Genomic DNA, 22,905 nt, shown 5'->3' on the forward strand with positions numbered 1-22,905 from the left:
TTTAGTCCTGGTTTAGTCCTGGTTTAGTCCTGGTTAGTCCTGGTTTAGTCCTGGTTTAGTCTGGTCTGGTTTAGTCCTGGTTTAGTCCTGGTTTAGACCTGGTTAGTCCTGGTTTAGTCCTGGTTTAGTCCTGGTTTAGTCCTGGTTTAGTCCTGGTTTAGACCTGGTTTAGTCCTGGTTTAGTCCTGGTTTAGTCCTTTAGTCCTGGTTTGTCCTGTTTAGTCCTGGTTTAGTCCTGGTTTAGACCTGGTCTAGTCCTTTAGTCCTGTTTAGACCTGGTTTAGTCCTGGTTTAGTCCTGGTTTAGACCTGGTTTAGTCCTGGTTTAGTCCTGGTTTAGTCCTGGTTTAGTCTGGTTTAGTCCTGGTTTAGTCCTGGTTAGTCCTGGTTTAGTCCTGGTTTAGTCCTGGTTAGTCCTGGTTTAGTCCTGGTTTAGTCCTGGTCTAGTCCTGGTCTAGTCCTGGTTTAGACCTGGTTTAGTCCTGGTTTAGTCCTGGTTTAGTCCTGGTTCAGTCCTGGTTCTGCTACAGATGCAGTTTGCTGTTTTGTCTGGTTCTTTCTGTCCAATCACGGCTCTGAATCCGGTGTCGTTGTCGTTCGCTGCTAAAGTCCTGACGACACCAACTCAAAATCTGATTGGTTGAAGCAGCAGTTTCATGGACATTTGTTTTGTGTTCGAGTTCCTGCAGGATTGTGAAGACCTCGGGAACACTTCTTTGACTTTGGCTCTGCCCGGCAACAAGTGACGGCTGAAATGGAAGTGGAGGCAGCACAAGCATCGGAAAAACTCTAAAAGGAAGAGGACAGACCATTTGGAATGATTTAATAATAATATAATTAACATCAGTCTGTGATTCAGAGAGTTTTTTAGGCCAGCGGAGAAGGACTTCAAGGCCCTGACCACCACTGCTATATTCCTTAGTTAAGAAATGATGCAAGAAATCTGGTGTTTTCAAAGAACAGACACAAAAACGAAAAACTAAATCAGATCTGAAGGAGCTGCAAGAAACACAAAAGTTCAAATCATTTCATATTGTCACATGAAGCTTTTGTCTCTTTAAACTCACTCAAAATGGGAAAAGAAAGCACGACTTTTACTCGAGTAAGTGTACTGTTACTTCGATAAAAGTATTACTCAAGCAGGAGTAAAAAAAAGTAGAATTTCTTTAAAAAGTAACTCAAGTAAATGTAACTGAGTACGACCCAGCGCCGCTCCTACACTGATTTACGACTTCTAAGCTGTTTCTGAAAACAAAAGTCAACCGCCCGGGCTTTTCCAGGACTTCAGATGTTCCGGAGCAGCGTTCCCGTATCGACAGAGTCCAGGATGAAGAGAATAAACGATAAACGACGAGGTTTGGAAAAGGCAGAACGAACAAACACAGCTGCGCCTCAGTCCTGAACCATCTGACCGGATTTGTCTCATGAATATTTGACGAGATGAGCAGCTTCAATTCCAAATCAATAAGACCGAGCAGTGACGAAGGGAAAACGAGGAAGGACTCAGCTAAAAAAAAAACATTACGAGTATATAAAATCTGCAGGACATTATTTTAATAGACGGACTGACGAGGCAAAACTTAATAAAAGCTTTCAACTTCGTCACAGTAAAACGTCTTCTGTTCAAGATGAAATATATTTTGACGAGGGCTGGGCAAAAATAAAAGATATTAATCATGATTAATCACATGTTACACGCAAAACCAATTAATGAATTAACGAAGTAACGTATAGTGACTTTTATTGGAAATGTAAACAAAAGTGTCACATCTGTTTTACAGGAGCAGGACACGAGTCTGAAAAGTCCATGTTTATTCTTCTTCATTTGCAGAATCTCACTCAAAAAAAAGAACCAATTTCAGCGCAGTTTGTCAATTCTAACAATTTGACTTAATAAATTGAATAAAAAATTAAAGTTCATGTGATCAGCAGCAGGAAAATAAAGTGTTCAGAGTAAATCTCAACTGAAGAAATCAAATCAAACCAAATGCAAAACTGAAATGTGTTTCCGCTGTCAGAGCTTTAGTGTTTCCTGTTTGATATAAAAATGAGAATCTCTGTCAAAAACAGTAAAAAACTGAAACACAACACACTTTAGTGCAGTTTGTCAATTCCTACAACTTTTTTTTTTTTACTTTTCTGAAGCAAGTTGCTAAGGCATACGAGGATATTATTATTATTATTATTACGAATGTGATCTCTGGCACAGGCTTCTCGTGGAAGGAAAGCGACACTGGAGGAGAGGGAGGATGCGACGAAAAGCCAGAGAGCAACAGATGATTACAATAAAAAAAATAAAATAAAAACTGTACGTATTGAATTGAAAGTGCGCTGTATCGGGATATGCATCGTATCGTGGCCTACGTATCGAGGTATGAATCATATCGTGGCCTACATATCGAGATATTTTCGTATCGTGGCCTACATATTGAGATATGTGTCGTATCGTGGCCTACGTATGGAGGTATGTATTGTATCGTGGCCTACGTATGGAGGTATGTATCGTATCGTGGCCTACATATCGAGATATGTATTGTATCATGGCCTACGTATGGAGGTATGTATCGTATCGTGGCCTATGTATCGTATTGTGGCTTACGTATGGAGGTATGTTTTGTATCGTGGCCTACGTATGGAGGTATGTATCGTATCGTGGCCTACATATCGAGATATGTATCGTATTGTGGCTTACGTATGGAGGTATGTTTTGTATCGTGGCCTACGTATGGAGGTATGTATCGTATCGTGGCCTACGTATTTGAGGTATGTATCGTATTGTGGCTTACGTATGGAGGTATGTTTCGTATCGTGGCCTGCGTATCGTATTGTGACCTACGTATGGTATGGAGGTATGTATCGTATCGTGGCCTACGTATCGTATTGTGGCCTACGTATGGAGGTATGTTTCGTATCGTGGCCTACGTATGGAGGTATGTTTCGTATTGTGGCCTACGTATGGAGGTATGTTTCGTATCGTGGCCTACGTATCGTATGTATTGTGGCTACGTATGGAGGTATGTATCGTATCGTGGCCTACGTATCGTATTGTGGCCGTATGCGTATATTCGTGGCCTACGTATCGTATTGTGGCGTATAGTATCGTGGCTACGTATCGTATTGTGGCCTACGTAACGTATCGTGGCCTACGTATGGAGGTATGTATCGTATTGTGGCTTACGTATGGAGGTATGTTTCGTATCGTGGCCTACGTAACGTATCGTGGCCTACGTATGGAGGTGTTCGTATCGTGGCCTACGTATGGAGGTATGTTTCGTATCGTGGCCTACGTATGGAGGTATGTTTCGTATCGTGGCCTACGTATGGAGGTATGTATCGTATTGTGGCTTACGTATGGAGGTATGTTTCGTATCGTGGCCTACGTATCGTATCGTGGCCTACGTATGGAGGTATGTATCGTATCGTGGCCTACGTATCGTATTGTGGCCTGCGTATAGTATCGTGGCCTACATATCGAGATATGTATCGTATCGTGGCCTACGTATGGAGGTATGTATCGTATTGTGGCCTGCGTATAGTATCGTGGCCTACATATTGAGATACGTATCGTATCGCGGCCTACGTATGGAGTTATGAATTGTATTTTGGCCTACGTACCGAAGTATGAATCGTATTTTGGCCTACGTATAGAGATATGTATCATATCGTGGCCTACGTATCGAGATATGAATCGTATCGCCAACTTCTGAATAATCCCCAGGCCTAGTCTTAATGTTTGAACTTTTATTCCTAGAAAGCTGCTCTGGAGTGATTTGCCGGACAAACAACAGTTACATAACACACTTTTTTGGCTCTTGTTTGTCATAAGTGAATTGCGTTTTAAGGACATAAGAGCCAGTTTCCGTCCCCGCGCTGGTATCGGTCAATATCGGTCACCGGCAGATACTTAAAGTCAAAGTCTCGGTATCGGTTTTGGACTTCTCCCTAATGAGAGGTCCCTTTTGTCAGTCAGTACATTGCAACATCCACCGAGCGACAATCCAAGCTTTGTAATCGTTTACAAGTGAGTGAGTGAACCAAACTTTCGGCTCGACGGCACATTCACTTCGGAGCACGTCGTTTCACAGACTTTTACACGATGAATGATTCTGAACTCAACAGAACCAAATGGAATAATGCAACAAGTATTTCTGTAACGTTTCAACACAATTTCTGACAGAAGTCTACAAAAATGTTTAACCAGGATCAACAGACTGAAGTAACTAAACAGAATTATGTAAGTGATCGTAGTTGTTATGTTGCACACATTCTGTTTACAGTAGATCATTTGATTTCAGACCTGGAATTGTTCATCTCTGTTAAACTAAAGGTAAAAGCAGCTTTAACACATTTCTAACGTGTTTTAAATCTCACAAGAATTCACTTTGTGTCGTACAGGAGCTTAAAGAGAGTCTGGTTAGAGAATGTTTGGTGGTTTTAACAGGTTTGATTGAAGTCCGCCTCTTAGTGCTCGTGTTTTTACACTGCACTTTTGTGTTGACTCGACGAAAAACAGATTTGAGGAAGAACATAAAAACTCCTGTAGAGTGCGGTCTGGAGAATCACACACGGACAGCACACAGTTAGAATTTCATTTTTAATCTGATGTAATTCACCAAAAACTTCACTACTTCTCCATAGAGTCTGGGTTCTGTTTATACACTCCTACACACTCTAAATGTCAGAAGGCAAAACTGTGAATGTTGCTCCAAATTTACAAAGAATCACGATAAAAAAATATAAAAAAATGCAGAAGCTTTTAGCCTCATTTGGAATCAGTAAAATCTGTGCTGAGATGCTCCGTGCATCTTTAGATTCAAATCACTGACAACATTTAAAACAGAACTGAGAAAGTTTAGAATTACTAAAATGTTTATTTTATTCTTTTGTTTTATAAAATACAGAATAACTACAAGACTTTTTTTCTTAGATAAATATCCAAGTCTGGTCTTTTCTTTGAAAACGAGAAAGTTTGATTAAAGGTGATTCTCTCAGCGGCAGTGAAAGGCCACAGTGTGCGCACAGATGTGTGTGTGCACACACGTGCGTGTACACACACATGTACCTGTGTCCTGATCCTGCCCCCGCTGCGCTCTGAGCACTTTTCAGTCTCTTATTTGTTTCCTGCATATATTTATACATGTGTTATCTGAGCAGAGGAGCACGCGTCCCCGCGCGCGTCCTTCTAAACATCACATTTTCTTATTGTTTATTCTAAAGACTGCGCGTGCACGGGGCCTTGACGCGTGCACTGCATGTGCACACAACAACAGTAGAAGTGACTTTAAAACGACACAAACAGTTGTTCCTCTCAGTGAGCCTCTGCGCTCTGATCAATGCTTCTGTGAATTCCCCCAGCATCCCCCGCGCCATCAGCGCCACGCGCGTGTGTCCGGACGCGTCAGGACGCGGCCCGTGCGCACGCACCACAGAAGAGGAGAAAGTTGAGGAGCTGTACTCACTGCGGCCGTGCTCGCGCATGAAGCCGATGACTGCGCGGTAAACTTTGTGCTCGTCCTGGTACGGCTTCGCCTCCACCGTCACGTTCATCTCGTCCTTGAGGTTCAGGTAGATGCCCTCGGACAGAAAGTAGTGCGGCCGGTCGTCCTGCCGCAGGTCGTAGTAGATCACCATGGCGCGAGGTCCAGTTGAAGTGCACGTGAAGCGCGTTGGCAAACTCGCCCAGTTTGGTGGTGGAGGGTCCCGAGCGCACGATGGTGCGGTATTCGTCCCGGTTGTCGAAACCGAACGCGGGGCCGCCCGCGGTGAAGAGCGGCAGGCGCCAGTGGGACGCGAAACGGCCCACGGAGGCCAGAGGATACACGCAGCCCGGGCCGAAGAAGACGTCGGGGCGCACGTTGAGCTTGGCGTCCACGGCCATGACCTGCGCGCGGCTCTCCGCGCACGAGCGCGCGGCGGGGTCCTCGGTGCTGAAGTTGAGGAAGCGCACGGAGCGGCCCAGCAGCAGTCCGCGCCGCGCCAGGTCATCGTGCGCCATGCGCAGCGCGGGTAGGACGCGCGGCAAGGCCCACGCGTACTTGTGATGGTTGTCCGGCAGCATCACGGCCACCGTCACGTTCCCGCCGCGGCACCGGGCCACGCAGGAGCACAGCGCCACGAAGAGCCAGCGCCGCACTCCCACGCGCCACATTTCACGCGTGGATGACATGGAGCACAGGACCCAAGCCGCTCACATAAGCTCCTGTCCGCGCGTGGGTTAGTCCGTCTGAGCCATGCGTTCCCACGCGCCAGTCCCACGGAGTCCTTTGTCCACGGCGCGAGACAACCGTCCACTACGGCGCGTGCCTCTCACTGGCAGCGCGCTCGGTGAGTCCTCGGTCTCAGCAGCTCAAAACACTCCTTCTCCACGTCACACGCACACGCGCACGGACACGCGGCTGCAGTCACAGCCCACTCCGCGAGACCCACCGCGGGGCCGTGTCCACACGGTCCTCAGCGTGAACCAGACGAACAAAAAAAAAACACTGCTCACTTTTTAAAAAATCCAATCCGAGTAAAAACTGGAGTTTGGGGCGCGCGAGGAGCGTCAGTTTGCGCACGAGGCGGAAAAGGCGCGGGTGATGTTCTGCTCTGATAGTTTCTCTCAGTTCTTCAGCCTCTCGTCGCTCTCGCTCTTGTCTCTCGTTTTCTCGTGGACACAAAGCGCAGAGACACGCGGAGACAAACATCAAACAAGTTCAGAAATTTGGAGGCGCGTCAAGTCTGATTCGTGGACACAGCGCGCCCCCTGCTGGACGCACCGCAGAGCGCAGCTTCATTACACATCTGTTAGATTCATGTTCATCCACTGGACATTTGGACACCACAAAAAACGCCACGAGCTCCACATAATGCCCGACAGAGATAGTGCACATTTATATTGGACTTTGTGAGCACTTTTGTTTTTATTTCAGGGTAAAATTCTCTAAAAATCACATTTTAGTTTAAGCAGAAGAACTCGGAGCAACAAGTCACCACTAAAAAAAGTCAATAAAACCAAGTCTTCCCAACATTTGCATCATTATTCTGTAATGTTTTCACAATGTTTGGTTGTGGAAAGCCAAAAGTAACATTAAGTAGAATCAACAAAGTATTTTTAGTTTATATTGTATTATTTATGTATATTTTTTATTTTTATTTTGACTTGTACATTTACATTTATATAATTATGTCTTATTTCACACGCGTCTCTTGCTCTTTTTTGCTACTTACTTAGAATTTATTATTACCATTTATATTTTTTACTCTGTTATTACATCACTCAAAATCACTCACAGAACGTCACTCGCCTCCGCCCGTCCCTCTGCCCTCAGTCTGCGAAACCTTCATCCGTGTTTTGTCACCTCCAGCCTCGACTGCCACAATCGCTGCTCTACGGTTCATCCTCCAAACTCCTCAACAGACTCCAGTACATCCACGACTCTGCTGCCCGCCTCCTCGCCCACACCACCTCCTCTTTGCCTGCACCACCTTCTCCTTTCCTCGCTCGCACCTTCTCTCCTGCACCACCTCCTTTCCTCTCCCGCACCACCTTCTCCTCACCCACACCTCCTCCTCCTCCTCGCCTTCACCTCCTCCTTCTCGCCTTCACCTCCTCCTCCTCGCCCGCACCTTCTCCTTCGCCTCGCCCGCACCTCCTTCTCCTCTCCTCATCTCTCCTCACCCGCACCACCTTCTCCTCGCCTGGACCTTTTCGTCACCTTGCCCCCACCTCCTCCTTTCCTCGCCCGCACCTCCTTGTCCTCTCCTCGCCTGCACCACCTTCTCCTTTCCTCGCTCGCACCTTCTCTCCTGCACCACCTTCTCCTCACCTCAGCCCGCACACCTCCTCCTCGCCTGCACCTCCTTCTTCTCGCCCGCACCACCTCCTCCTCCTCTCCTCACCTCACCCACATCTCCTTCTCATCTCTCCTCGCCCGCACCTTCTCCTTCACCTCCCCCGCACTTCCTTCTTCTCTCCTCGCCCCAACTTCTCCTCTCCTCGCCCGCACCTCCTTCTCCTTTCCTCGCTCGCACCTTCTCTCCTGCACACTCCTCTCTTGGCCCGCACCACCTTCTCCTCGCCTGGACCTTTTCGTCACCTTGCCCCCACCTCCTTTCCTCGCCCGCACCTCCTCCTCCTCTCCTCGCTCGCACCTCCTCCTCGCCTCACCCACATCTCCTCCTCATCTCTCCTCGCCCGCACCACCTTCTCCTCTCCTCGCCTCTTTAAAAAAACAACAAATCTTTAAAAAAAAACTTCCATGAACTGTCTTTTTCTTGTTTGCCTTTGTCTTTTCTTGTAAATCGACTTTGAGCATCTTGAAAAGTTCTACACAAGTGTCACGTGTTATTATATTGTGACACGTGAGCTCCTGTGTCCGAATCATTTCTCGTGCGGATCAGTAAAGTTTAAGTCTGATGAGAAGAACAGAAGACAAAAGCGCGCTCCAGTTCAGATGGATTTATTTGTTTTGGTCCTTACAGAGGCCACATCATCTCATCGAAATATCATAGTTACAATCGATACAACATCATCAGATTTTGGACTAAGCAGGACTAGAGAAGTACTTTTACATTCTTGTCTCGACCACCGTAGCCCTTAACACCAACAGTTCATGAAAACACCACGTCACGGATGAACGGTGAAAGCTCTGGGCAGACTCTTGATTGTACACGGCGGCTTCCTTCCTTCGACGGCACGGCGCAGTTTTGTCGTCCTCAAAAGCGAAATCGGAACAAAAAAAAGAAGAAGAAAAAACTAAAACGAAATAAAACCTGTCTTTCAGTGCATTCGCTGGGGTCTTCACTGCTGCAGCCAGTCGAGCAGCTGCGGCGTGTAGTACGTGATGATGATGTCCGCGCCTGGAAAACGACACGAAAACAACTTCAGAATCGCGCAGACAAAGACATTTTATATTGTGACCCAAGACAAAGTTGAAAACAAACGACACCTGTGCACTGGTCGATACATAAACGCGTCTGGACCTGATTTTTCTCAGTGTATTTGAGCAAAATCGATTGTAAAAGCAGCTGTCGAGGTCAAAATAAGTCCTCTGTGTTCTGTCTGCGTCTAATTATGAAGTGTTTTAGCGTCTGAGAATCAGGAAGTGAGTGTCAGCATGCTAGTTGTTCTCTGAAAGTTACGGAAAGTGCTTCTAAACTCATCGTGGTGAATAATGATGATGCTCTGAAAACAGAAATTAAGTGAGGAAGAACTGTTTCAAATGACTTAGAGTTTAGTTTTTCATTTTTAACACGGTAACAAAGAGAAACAGCATTTTTAAATATCTAGAAAAAATAAAGCTGGACGTTTTCTGAATAGTTTTAGGTGGTAACAGCACTGATGGAATCTGTGTGTCATTCGTTTATTCGTTTTTCAAAATAAAACCAAAAACAAGAAAATTAAAAAACAACAATTTTCTTCATTATTTGTCTCCAAAACCAAAATGAAAAAAACAGATAATGATTCATTTTTTCATTTTGTTTAAACAGATAACGGACGTTTCCCGTTTTCGTGACCTAAACTGTGATGCCGGACTGAACCAGGACTGAACCAGGACTGAACCACAACTAAACCAGGTCTGGGACCAGACCAGGACCAGACCAGGACTGAAAACTGTTTAGTCCTGGTTCAGTCCGTATGCGGCGCAAAAGTCCAGCACTGCAGTTGGGGCAGTGTAGACAGAAACACTGGTGCAGTGTGGTTTCAGTTTTTTACATTTTTGAGCCCCAAAAAGCGCTGTCACCATCTAAACCAGGGGTGTCCAAACTTTTTTCATCAAGGGCCACATATCTAAACACAAACGAACCAGAGGCCTGATCGACTGATAGACTGGTGCTCACTACAGTGAATAATTGAAATACGGGCATGTTTAACATGTTAGAATGATTCATCAGTCCTTTGTTCATTCTAAGAGCCTTAAAACCACACAGTAAATATTAAATATTAACTTTATCAAGGTAGATTTTAAAAAAAAAATTGCAATTAAAGGTTAATTTTTAATTGATGCAAGTTAATTTGGGCCAATTCTCCTGTAAGACTGAGGGCCAAGAAAAATGTGTCTGAGGGCCGCATTTGGCCCATGGGCCGTAGTTTGGACATGCCTGATCTAAACCGTCTGACCTCGCAGTGTTAGGATTCGTTCGCTTGACGGATCGGTGGATACTTTTTTATTTAACCAGTCGAGAGGAGCAGTTGAGGCTCGGGCATCTGTTCTGATGCCTCCTGGGCGTCTCCCTCAGGAGGTGTTCATGTCCCACCGGGAGGAGGCCCCGGGGAAGACCCAGGAAGAACTATGTCTCTGGACTGGCCTGGGAACGCCTCAGGGTTCCCCGGAGGAGCTGGAGGACGTGTCCAGGGTGAAGGAAGTCTGGGAGTCCTGCTTAGACTGATGCCCACGAGACCCGGCCCCGGATAAACGGAAGAAAGTGGATGGATTAAACTTTCTCGTGTGGCTCCATAGAGAAAATAACTGCCCTCCCCTGATGTTAAATGTTTTTGTACTTTAGAAAAAAACTAATCAGCATTACAACTGTTTATGAAATTTGAAATCAAAATCTTAAATCCAGTTCAAGCTTCTTTATTGTCTGGACTCACTTCATTAGTCGTCAGTGTTGGGAAGTTTACTTTTAAAATGTATTCCCCTACAGATTACAGATTACACACCCAAAATGTAGTTTGTAACATAATCCATTAAATTACTTAAAGTGAGTAATGTAATCTGAATACTTTGGATTACTTGATTTGCTGTAGAGAAACAAAGACGAGGAAATCTTCACATAAGAAGTTTTGTCTGATAAAAGAAAATAAAAAGTCCAGACTTTACTTAACCAATTAAAAATATTATTGATAGAAAACGAGAAGACACATCCACACAGCAGGATTTAGTCCTGTTAAATTCTGTTTTAGGCCTGGTTTAGGCCTGGTTTAGACCTGGTTTAGACCTGGTTTAGACCTGGTTTAGACCTGGTTTTAGACCTGGTTTAGACCTGGTTTAGACCTGGTTTAGACCTGGTTTAGACCTGGTTTAGACCTGGTTTAGACCTGGTTTAGATTTAGACCTGGTTTAGACCTGGTTTTACCTGGTTTTTGACCTGGTTTAGACCTGTTTAGACCTGGTTTAGACCTGGTTTAGACCTGGTTTAGACCTGGTTTAGACTTGGTTTTTGACCTGGTTTAGACCTGGTTTAGACCTGGTTTTAGACCTGGATTTAGACCTGGTTTGGACCTGGTTTAGTTTCCGGGAAATGAGTGGAATTACCGGGGGAAAAAAAGGGATACAGCCCAAAATGTGAAAACAGGAAAATCCCTCTGTGTGTAATCCATTTATTTCAACAAAGTAACTGTAATCCAATTCCCACTCACTGAAACAGTAACTGTAACTGAATACAGTTACTCATCATTTGTACTCTGATTACATAACTCTGGTACATGTAATCTGTTAGTCGTGTATAATGACTCAGTCTCTCAGTGCACCGCGGTCTGAACACTGACGCTTCCGCTGCCGTACCTGCTCTCCTGAACGCCGTCATCGCCTCCATCACCGCCGCCCTGAGCTCGAAGGCGCCGGCCTGAGCTCCGTGCCACATCATCGCGAACTCGCCCGACACGTTGTAGACGGCCAGCGGGTGTGAAGGGAACTGCGGAGAGAAGAGGAAGAGCAAGAGCATCAGAACCGCCGCTGCGAGTCCCGAAACATTCCACTCAGTCCATTTCACACGTCTGTCAACACAAAGAGGTCAGAGGTCACGCTCCTCGGGACGAGCCAAGAATCCTCAATGTAAATGTTCAAATAAAGACCAGAGCGGACGGACTATTTATACCCCGCAGCAGTCACATGACCTCCAGCTGCTCCGAGCTCCGAAACTTACATGAAACCAGCTCCTGCCATGTTTGTTTATGCCCCTGTCGAAAAAGTGCACGGCCAAAAACAAACATCCAGAGTCCAGAAGAATAAATTCAGAACACGGCCGAGTCACACACAAGAGTCATCGAGTTTATCTGTGTTCATTACCTGGACTATTTCACTCGCTTTAAGACATTTTTGATGATTTTCTATATAATTTGCCTTGGTACTGGAACATAAATCACAGAGTTTATCTTGAAATCAAAAGTTAGTTTTAAAAAGGACACAGGCAGATCAGCGGGCACTTGGGTACAGAAGATCCTAACACAGGGTTTCCTCAGGTTTGACTACCCCAAATTTAAGACCTTTATAAGACCACTTAAAGGTTGTATAGAGGATTTTTTAAGGGAAGCGAAATACAGCGACCGTCCTTTTTCAAATGTTGTGCATGTGTGACACCACCTTCCTCAGTAGAAACACCTCCTCCTCCCGCCTCTTTACTCTAGAAATCACATTTGTTTACATCCAGTGCATGTTCAGAATTACTGTTGAAGTGACCTGCCTAGAAATATTTTAGCGACCGACGCGTCACTTTTTAGACCCTTCGGACTTTCTTTTGCGGCGAACTGGTCGTGGATTCTCGTCCGCCGTCGCAACAAACTTTGTGCGAATTTGCGAGGAAGCTACAGTTTGAAAAAGCCTCAAAGAACCGCCGCATAAACCACATAATCCCCGAGCGCCGACGAGTCAGTTACACTAAAAATGTAGGGAGTTTGACTGACAACCTAACAGCCAATAGAAAAAGAGGGAGCCTCGTTTTCTATTGGCTGATGTTTATCTGGCCTCACTACGTCCACTACTGATAGATTTTCATTCTTTCTTTTTTTTTTTCGGTCATCATAATTAAAAGGCTGCTGCGTCTCTGTAATGGTATTTTAAACTTTCAATGACAATTTCAAACAAAAACAAAAAATCCTCCATACAACCTTTAAATGAAAATTAAGACCAACATCGCACCCATTATGCAGGCGAAAAACACCAGATCCAAAATAAACCAGCTCTGAGGCGTCGAGAATCATTATTTAAAAGCCTCTCAAGACCCATGACAGGAAAAGTCGGCTCTTCCACCACTGTCATGTTCTTGTGAAACACAGTATTTGAAGTTCTGAAAACCTGATCATGATGCAAATGTTTGTCTGCTGTTTAAGATCATTCGTGATCATTCTGCTGCTCGTCCGCTGAAACATTTTGCTTCTCTGAGCTCTGAAACCTGCTCCCGAGCCGCTCGACCCACTGAGCGCGGCGAGAGCGGGATCCACAAACGCACGACGACATTTGTAAACTCAGCCTTTTCATGCGCGGCGTCCGTCAGTGGAACGTGTCACCGACGGAGCTGATCACATGGACAAACTACGGCACTTTCTCACTCCTGGAGAAACAGTGGCTCTTCTCAAACCAAACCTGCGCCCGGAGTGTGGACTGAGGCGTGTCTGGAGAGTGAAGAGACAGTGATGCTCTGGAGTGAATGAACTAGGGATGGACATTCGATGAAATTTTCTTAATCGATCGTTGGAAGAATTAACGATCGATTATCGATTAATCATTAACGTTTTTATATTAAAATGATCATCATTATTATGACTATCTGCACTAATCTGCATAAATAAATTCAACTTTACGACATATAAACATAACGACTCTAGAGCCACATCAGCTGTTTGACATTATAATGTGTTTAATTCAGTTTTGTTCAAATCTCACAGAAACAAAACTTAAAACCACATCACTAATTTACATAAACTAAGTGAAGATAAAACTCCAGCTCTTGTGTCACTGATGTGGTTCAACTTGTGTTGGATTAAAAGACATGACTCAGGTGAATACAGGTCAGTGTGACCAGATTTGTGTTTGTCAAAACCAGGACAGCGTACGGGGGGAGGGGGGCGGGGCCTCGTCATCCACATTGAGCGACTCTCACCTGGAAAAACTTTTTCCCACTGGACACAGAAACATATGTGCTGCTTTATCCACTGTGCACATGGACTCACACTTGTCCCAACGCAACGGAAAGTGTGGAATTTCTTGTACAAATCATCGTTAAATCCACATTTGTGCTTCGGTTCGTTACAGACTGACCCACTGTTTGTGTCTCGCTCCTTCTGATGCAGAGACACATGTACACACCTGTTTGGTCACGACACACAAACATACATTCAGTTTGTCGATTAAAATTAACGTAATTGATGAAATTCTTAATGATCAATTATCGATTAATTGATTAATCATGCCCATCCCTAGAATGAACTAAATGATGATTTTGAGGATGGTGTTTTTAAGATGCTGAGAGAACTGGGAGTGAATGATGACACACAATTGTTATGATGCTATGAACATGATGAAGACTTTCTCTTTGTTTCATTTTATGAACTAGAACATGAACCTGCCCAGGGACGACAGGTGGAGCAGCACTGGTGCTACAACCTGGTACAAAGCATCTCTGCTGTTAAGGTTAATGCAGATCATGCACTGTCCACGTCTCATTAAATAAACTAAACTAAACTATTAGGGCACAAGTTGGGCATCAAAATGACACATTTACAATGGAAATGAATCAGATTTTAGTTATTAATTGCAATACACATAATACAGAAACCCTTTAGCGAGCAACTTGGAAAGTGGGTGGAGAGCTACAGGTTGGAAACTCCTGCTGTGCGTCTTTAAATAGTGAAAAAAATCATCTAGAATAATGTAATATATCTGTAATAACCTATATTAACCAAAGAAATAAAAAAAACACATTTTGCTTGTACATGGCACTAATGAGAAACGGCCTGATAAATCACTGACCTGTTACACTTTGGGATGAGAGCAAAACAAAAACACAATTAAGATTATTTTAGGAGTCGACTAGTCACGATTATTCCAAAGAATCGCTGCGGTCCAAGTCTGAACCGAACAAAGAGCCATTACTCCGACTGACCAGAGGGTGGAGCTGCTGTACAGAGCTGAACGACACTGTTGAATCTCCCTGAGCTCTGTGGAAATCTGCTTTATCTCCAGAACCTGTTTAACACGGTTCATCCTTGTTCTGCTGCACTGACGACTGAGTGAACACAGTGCAACACAATCCAGCACAGCACAATACACGAGTGACATGAAACTGGAGCTCACTCCGTCTCCTCTAACAACAGAACACGGCTTTGAAACGACAGAAAATGAAAAACTGAAACTGCCCAAGAGCGCTCAGTATCTCGGGACTCGGACGTTCATGTAGAAATCATAAAAATTGTCACAGAAAATGGTCGTATATGTGGTTTTATATAAATCTAGAACTGCAGCTCCGACCAGTGGATGTGACGCTCTACAGATGAGACCAGTTTTCTATTTACTTCTGAAATGTTCAAAAGTTTATGAACAAGATATTGAATCTAAATGAGTAAAGTGATGAAAACAAGTGGCTCAGACAGAAAAAAAAAATGTATAAATCCCTTTGTATTATAAGAAACGTTTGTCAAATTCTCCACTCAAAAACTATATTTACATTATACTACAGTTTAATTTATCCGTGTCTGTCTGGGCTGCACTTTCTCAACTCCTCTGATCAAAATATTACTGGCGCGAAAACGTTTTGGTCGAATTGTAACTCACTTCTTACCACAAACATCGTCTGCTTAATAATTTTTCATCAAACTTAAATATTAATATCATAATATAATATACAATTCTTTATAACACGACTACGATTCCTGAACATTTCACATTTTACTTTAAAACCAGCGCAGAGATTCACAGATACAAAACGCGTCAAAATCTTAATTTCCACGTTCCAAAATGTGTCACATCAAGAGTCACTTTTGTTTGGATCCAGAGGCGGGAAATTGTGGATCAGTTTTCACATCTGGACAGTGACGCATCAGAAATGTTTAGAACGAGTTTGATATTTCATGATAATGTTTGAGAATCCATTCAGTTGAGAAAGTTTCATTGTTTTTATCCATGTTTGAATCAAATGAATTTAATCTAAGATGTGTAAATGTCATTTTTTAGTAATGAGCAGCTATTTGAATCTAACCATAAAGGTGGAAGTTTTAATTTAATTTAAAGTTTTTTGCCACTTTCAGCATCTGCTTTTTCATCTCGTGTGCTTTTTAAAAAAAATTTGCTATATGTTATATAAGTGCAAAAATAAATAAATAAATAAAATAAAATAAAGAAGAGTGTTTGGAGAGCTGCTTTTAAGTGCTGTGGTTATTCTGGTGTTATGTGTGAACAACACACACACACACACACACACAGGAGGAGGAGGCTGCTGAAGAACACGTGTGACTCTGGAGGCAGCACTGACCTTCTGTTTGACCTCTCTGACGATGTCCAGGTAAGGAAGTCCAGGTTTGACCATCACCATGTCTGCGCCCTCCCTCACGTCACGCTCCTGAAACACACACAACACACACAAGTACACACACACACACACACACACACACACACACACACACACACGCAGTTTATTAGTCTATATTTCTATCACAAAATATTCACAAGGACTAAAAAATAATAAGCGTGAGAAATGTAGTTGAATCTATCCTCCAAAAAAGTCAACCTAAATGTTAAAGATCTTTTTCATCTGGTTCTTTATGTCACATTAACTTGAGCTTATATTGAGAAAGTTTGATTTGCTGAAGCTGATGTGAATAAAAGAATTCAACATTTCCCTCTTGTTTATCGTCAGGATGTTCGTGGTAACTGTATCACAGAGTGAAGTGCAGTAGTGTGGATCAGACTCACCACGGCTCGCAGGGCCAGGCCGCGGGCTCCGGGGGGCAGCTGGTAACAGCGTCTGTCTCCAAACGCCGGCTTGGACTGAGCGGCGTCTCTGTGGGACAAACACGACACTTAGTCCTAACTCCTGCGTCTGGTACTTTTTGTCCTTCACATTTGCCTCGTCCTTCAGTGTCTCTGGGGTTAAAAGTGTCTAAAAGCAGAGGTCAGTGCGGCAAATACAGACTCATCTCCAGATACTAAACATGAACTTTGACAAGGAAACACAGGGGGAGATTTAGAGAGAGTTTTCTTCATTATTTGTCTCCAAAACCAAAATGAAAAAACAGAAAATGATTCGGTTTTTTTCAGTTTTCAATTTTGTGTTTAAATGAAAAATGGTAAAAACGGATAACGGACGTTTCCCATTTACATGACTTCCGTGACTGTGATGTCGGACTGAACCAGGACTGATCCAGGTCCGGGACCAGAGCGGGACCAGAGCGGGACCAGAGCTTTAGGCCGAGCCTCAGCTTCGAGCTCTGGCCCTGCCGTGGGCTCTGAGCCTCAGGTCTGGTCCCGCTCTGGTCCCGGTCTCAGTCCCGGACCTGGATCAGTCCTGGTTCAGTCCGTATGTGGTCCAGAAGTCCGTCATCACAGTCTCGGAAGTCACGTAAACGGGAAACGGTCGTTATCCGTTTTTTCCATTTTTCATGTAAACACAAAATCGAAAACTGAAAAAACGAATCATTATCTGTTTTTTTCAATTTGGTTTTGGAGACAAATAATGAAGAAAACAGTAGTTTTTTCGTTTTTTATTTTTGGTTTTAACAAAGAATGAACGAAACGAATTAACGAATGACACACAGATTCTGCAGCCCAACCTGCCCCAGGCTCAGATGAGCACAGAACCCAGGCTCTGTCCTCATGATTCTGTCTGTGACAATGTGAAGAAAAACCCAAAAACAGACTCCACAAACACTGATTCATTCTCCATCACTACAGACATCACCTGCTGCCCCCAGTGCTTCTACAGATGCAGCTGACTGTAGCACACATGCACATTTACTAAATGAAATCTTGAAAACACAAAGTTCTTGGCTGAACTCACCTGAAGGGGCCGTAGTAACAGGAAGCAAACTTAGCGCTGTAGCTCAGCACCGAGACCTGCAGCACACAAACACAAACACAAACACAAACCATGAGGTAGGGCTCAGACGATCTATCATTTTGGATCAAAAATCGTGATCTCAGACAAAACGATTTTGGAAGCATCAAAGCTGCGTTTTTTTTTTTACAGCGCTCCTAAAGCCCAATGTAAGGGCAAAGTTTAGTTGTGCATCATTTTTTAAACACATTACTACTCAAAGTATATTGAAAGAAAGGAAAGTGGAGCACAGGAAATGTGTGTAGAGCCGTGGTAGAAAGGACCAATCACACATTTACTGTCTGTGTAAATCCAGCATCAAATCATCGGTGCAGGACTCATCACAGAAATCGTACCAAATGTTCATGTGCACTGAAACTTGACTTGAAAAAAATCGTGGATGAAATTGAAATTGCAATATCTAACAGAAAAATCACAATTACATTTTTTTTTTTTTTAATCGTTCAGCCCTATCATGAGGGAAGTTTCCGCAATTGTGTTAAAGTACCGTATTTTCTGGGCTAAAAGTCGCTCTGGATTATAAAGCGCACTGTCATTAAATGGTCTATTTTTGAACTTTTTCACAAATAAACCGTGTGGGACTTTAAAGGAAATGAGGAAGTGATGAGTGTGTCTGTGGGTGTGTTTCGCTGTGCGGTCGCTGTCTGCTCCGTGTGTGTTTGCGGCTTTGTAGTTTACTGAAGTCGTTCTGGGACACCCGAGTGGATTCGTGTATGGGGCGCTCTGGATTGTGGGGCGCAGTCGTTTTTTGATGGGGTTGGAGGCTTAAGAGCGCGTCTAATAGCCCAGAAAATACGGTATTCAAACATAGAAAACAAATGTAGTCGTTTGTGATTTGCACGATCATACCTGAGTAACTGTGGCCCTTACACACGCCTGGTTTTATGACAAAACCTTGTTCATCCAGCAAATATCCAACATAAATATAACATCTTCATTTACCTCATCACTGTGGAGTTATTTCTGCTCTCACCTTGTTTCCCATCTCGTTGGCGAGGAGGAACTGTTTGATGGCCCTGACCCGTCCGTCCATCATGTCCGAGGGGGCGATGATGTGGGCCCCTGCGGCAACAAGGAACAAAATGACATAACGCCCTGTAGTTTGGTGTAGTTTTTGTTCATATTTAAAGGTTGTATGGAGGATTTTTTGTTTGTTTGTTTCAAATTGTAAAGGAAAGTTCAAAATAGGGTTATAGAGACACAGCAGCCTTGTTATTATGATGAAAGAAAGAATGAAAATCCATCAACTGTGGACGTGATGGGGCCAGATAAACATCAGCCAATAGATAAGGAGACTACCTCATTTTCTATTGGCTGTCAGGTCGTCAATCAAACTCCCTACGTTTCTAGCGTAACTGAGTCGCCGGTGCCCTGGGATTATCGCCTCTCACGCATTTCATAGACGCAAGACGCTGTTTACTCGACCAACGCAGCGGTTCTTAGCGGGTTTTTCAAACTGTAGCTTCCTCGCAGTTCGTACAAAGTTTGTCGCGACGGTGGACGAGAATCCACCACCAGTTCGCCGCAAAAGAAAGTCCGTTTTTGAGGTCGCTGAAAGAAGAAGAGACGGGGAAAAGGAGCAAAGCCAAAATGAGGTGATTCTTGGAGATTCCTTCCAGCGATGGCGCGACTGAAGCAGACGAAGGGACTAAAGACTAAAGACGCGTCGGTCGATAAATTACTTCTGGACAGGAAACTTCAACAGCGATTCTGAACGTGCACCTGTAAACAAGCGCGAATTCTAGAGTCAGGAGGCGGGAGGAGACGTTTCTACTTAGGGAGCTGCAGACAACCTTTAAGTCCTCCTTCAAGTGTTAATGTACGACGGAGTATAAGGGTCAGATAAAAAATAAAAAAAAAAAAAGATGCTGGCGCTACGAGAATAAAGTCGTAACATTTCGACATTAAAGTCGTAATTTTATGAGAATAAAGTCATAATTTTACAGGAATAAAGTTGTAATTTTACGAGAATAAAGTCGAAGTTAAAATAAAGTCGTAAAATTATGAGAATAAAGTTATAATATTACGAGAATGAAGTCGTAATAAAATCAAAGTCAAAGTGAAAAATGCGGCAGAAGAAGAACCTTGTTTTTCAATATAAAACCAAAAATAAGAAAACGAACAACAATTTTCTTCATTATTTGCGCCTCCGGACTGAACCAGGACTAAACCAGGACTAAACAAGGTCCAGGACCAGACCGGGACTGAGACCAGGACTTAGATCGGGACCAGACAAGGACCAGGGACCATGACTGACCGGGATCAGACTGGAGACTGAGACCAGGATTGAGACCCAGGACGGACCAGGACTGAAAACGGTTTAGTCCTGGTTTAGTCCTGATTCAGTCCTGGTTCAGTCCGTATGCGGCGCAATATTCCCACATCGCATTTTAAAGTCATGGAAACGCCATTTCCCATTTCCGTGACTTAAACCAGGACTAAACTAGGACTAAACCGTTTTCAGTCCTGGTCTGGTCCCGGTCTCAGTCCTGGTCTTTCTGGTTTGGTTCCGGACCTGATTTAGTCCTGATTAATCCTTGTTCAGTCGAAAGAACAAATGATACACAGATTCTTCTCCTTTACAAAATGCTCCAAATTCTTCATTCTCCACTCGGTCAGACTTTCCGAGCAGCCGATATTCTCCTAATATTACGACTTTATTTTGACTACGACTTTATTCACATAAAATTACAACTTTATTCTCGTAAAATTACGACCTTTTCTGGCTTCGACTTTATTTTCATAATATTACGACTTTAATGTCCAAATGTTACGACTTTATTCTCGTAGCGCCAGCATTTTTTTTTAATACTCAGTCGTATTAATGCTCCTGGATGTGTTTAAAACCTGCACTACAATTTCAAAATTTCTATTACAATTCAACATTTTTCCAAACTGGTTCAGCCTCGTCCTGCACAACAGCTGCTGGAATAAACACGCTGAGTTCTGACTAAGAACCAAACAGAACTGACCTGCTTGAGCGTAGGCCAGTGCCACCTCTGCCAGGCGCAGGCAGCTGGCATCGTTGTTTATGGTGCCGTCGTCGTTCAGGATCCCTGCAGCACAAACAGAACTGACATCAGAATCAGAATCATCAACAGTTTACATCAGGAACAGACACGATGAGAATAAACACACGTGTCATATTAACAAGTTCACTAATTTTATGATATATGTTTTCATTAGTTAAAACCTGCTGTTGTGTGTTGTCGCTGTGCTGTTTGTGATTTTAAGATACTGTAACACTTTGTTTTTCAAATGTAAAGTGCATTATAAAGTAAATCTGTGAGGACAGGAGGAGGAGAATAATGAGCATTATTAGACACTTGGAGGCGCTGTTGGCTCCAGAGGAAAACTGATACTGGGCATTTGTTGACCTTAGACGGGCACAAGTTTGTTTGAGTTTGTGCTACACTGTTCTCGTATTTCTGGACTTTTTTTCTATGGATCATATAAAATTACTTATATTTGCACCTTTGGGTTATGCACTTTTGAACACAAGAGCAACATGTCCAACAGCTGCTTTGTTAATGTGTGATATGATGTGACAGCGTAAATTGTTGAGCTTTAATCTGGTGCTAAACATCTGTTTTTAATGATCTTAGTGTCTCTGTAGATTGTCCCTTCAAATAAAGACTAAATTAAACCCACAGTTGCATCAGGCTGCCTTCTGTAATTTATTATCTGATTCATTTCTGTCTGAATTATCGCTGATCTTTTACAGCAAACACGTCAGACTCAGGCCCGGGGACCAAATTTGTGGCCACACCGGTTTGTCAAAGTCTGATCCCGTCAGATCTCAGAAGCTCAGAGGTCGGATCTGGTTAGTACCGTATTTTCCGCGCTACTAGTCGCTCTGGATTATAAGGCGCACTGTCATTAAATGGTCTATTTTCGAACTTTTTTCACAAATAAACCTCACTGGACTTTAAAGGAAACACAACAGTGTGATGGGTGAGTGGTTTTGTTTGTTTGTTCGTTCACGGTGACTCTGGGCTTTGTTCAGTTGTGGCGTGTAGGGAGGGTGTGTCTGGGACCAACTGGATTGTCGTTCGCAGTGACTCAGTTGTTCAGTCGTGTCTAGAAGTGGCACGTTGCACTCGCTTTTTCGGTTCGTTCCTCCGTTCCGTTCCTCGTCGGCGTGGAGTGATGAGTGTGTCTGTGTGTGTGTTTCTCTGTGCGGTCGCTGTCTGCTCCGTGTGTGTTTGTGTGTTTGTAGTTTACTGAAGTCGTGCTGGGACACCCGAGTGGATTCGTGTATGGGGCGCTCTGGATTGTGGCGCGTGGTAGTTTTTTGATGAGGTTAGAGTCTAATAGCCCGGAAAATACGGTACTTTGATGGAGACACTGGGAAAATCAGGAGCCACAGGAGGAGCCAGACACAAAAAACTGTCATTGCGTCTTTAGGCAACACACGTCACCCACGTTGCCCAGTATGAAAGTAGTGTGTGTGTGTGTGTGTGTGTGTGTGTGTGTGTGTGTGTGTGTGTGTGTGTGTGTGTGTTCGATGGTGCAGATTGGCAGCCTCACTCCTGTCAGTCTGCCCCAGTGCAGTAGTACAGAAGTAGATTACCACCACCAAGTGTGGAGTGAACCAACAATGAACTGTGAAGTACTTTGAGCATCTTAAAAGGCACAATATATAAATGCAATGATTAATTAATTAAATTATTTATATTTGGCCCGTGAGATCATATCAAATCCGTATCAGAGCTGCCCACTGTCTACAGATCGACTATAGAGACAATATTTATTCAAAATGTTATTATTATTTTATTTTCTGCTTGTTCTGGATTCAATATTTAAGCAAAACTATTATTAAACATTTATTTTAATAAGAAAAGGTTTAACATTACATATTTCAAAAGAAAAGAAAACATGCAGATGTTGAAATTGTTCAATAAATATGTAATTTGGTCCACAACTTAGTCCCAGTTTTTAAATTTGGCCTCTGTGAGTTTGAGTTTGACTCTTGTTTTACATCATTCCTACACACTTAAATATTGATACTGGCTCAATGTGAGACAGTCTGTTTGTGTGAGGTGAACACTGCACTTTTCTCTGAACTGCCCAAGATTTTAAAACTTAAATCAGGTTATTCATCTTGTTTTCAGATTTATTATCGATTTACTAGTTCTGAATTGGTTGTATGATC

The 22,905-nt window shown here is 43.5% G+C and overlaps 2 protein-coding genes across 5 annotated transcripts in view; both read right to left on the reverse strand.

The window, feature by feature from the left end:
• npr2 (natriuretic peptide receptor 2) overlaps positions 1–6,419 on the reverse strand; it is a 204,274-nt gene extending 197,855 nt beyond the window's left edge. The window contains 2 exon segments of the mRNA XM_055160010.1: positions 5,459–5,637; positions 5,639–6,419. Coding sequence (XP_055015985.1) covers positions 5,459–5,637; positions 5,639–6,165 — 706 coding nt within the window. The 5' untranslated portion in view covers positions 6,166–6,419.
• A 2,005-nt stretch (positions 6,420–8,424) lies between these two features.
• alad (aminolevulinate dehydratase) overlaps positions 8,425–22,905 on the reverse strand; it is a 42,291-nt gene continuing 27,810 nt past the window's right edge. For all 4 annotated transcript variants that reach the window (XM_055160013.1, XM_055160014.1, XM_055160016.1 and 1 more), the window contains 7 exons: positions 20,723–20,806; positions 18,724–18,812; positions 17,694–17,749; positions 16,610–16,697; positions 16,170–16,256; positions 11,489–11,618; positions 8,425–8,840 (listed from right to left, as the gene is read on the reverse strand). In XM_055160013.1, coding sequence (XP_055015988.1) covers positions 8,782–8,840; positions 11,489–11,618; positions 16,170–16,256; positions 16,610–16,697; positions 17,694–17,749; positions 18,724–18,812; positions 20,723–20,806 — 593 coding nt within the window. In that variant the 3' untranslated portion in view covers positions 8,425–8,781. The remainder of the gene's footprint in view (positions 8,841–11,488; positions 11,619–16,169; positions 16,257–16,609; positions 16,698–17,693; positions 17,750–18,723; positions 18,813–20,722; positions 20,807–22,905) is intronic.

Source organism: Boleophthalmus pectinirostris, unplaced genomic scaffold (genome assembly GCF_026225935.1).
Source record: "Boleophthalmus pectinirostris isolate CB_2022bp ecotype Guang Dong unplaced genomic scaffold, ASM2622593v1 HiC_scaffold_2826, whole genome shotgun sequence".
NCBI classification, from domain to species: Eukaryota; Metazoa; Chordata; class Actinopteri; order Gobiiformes; family Gobiidae; genus Boleophthalmus; species Boleophthalmus pectinirostris.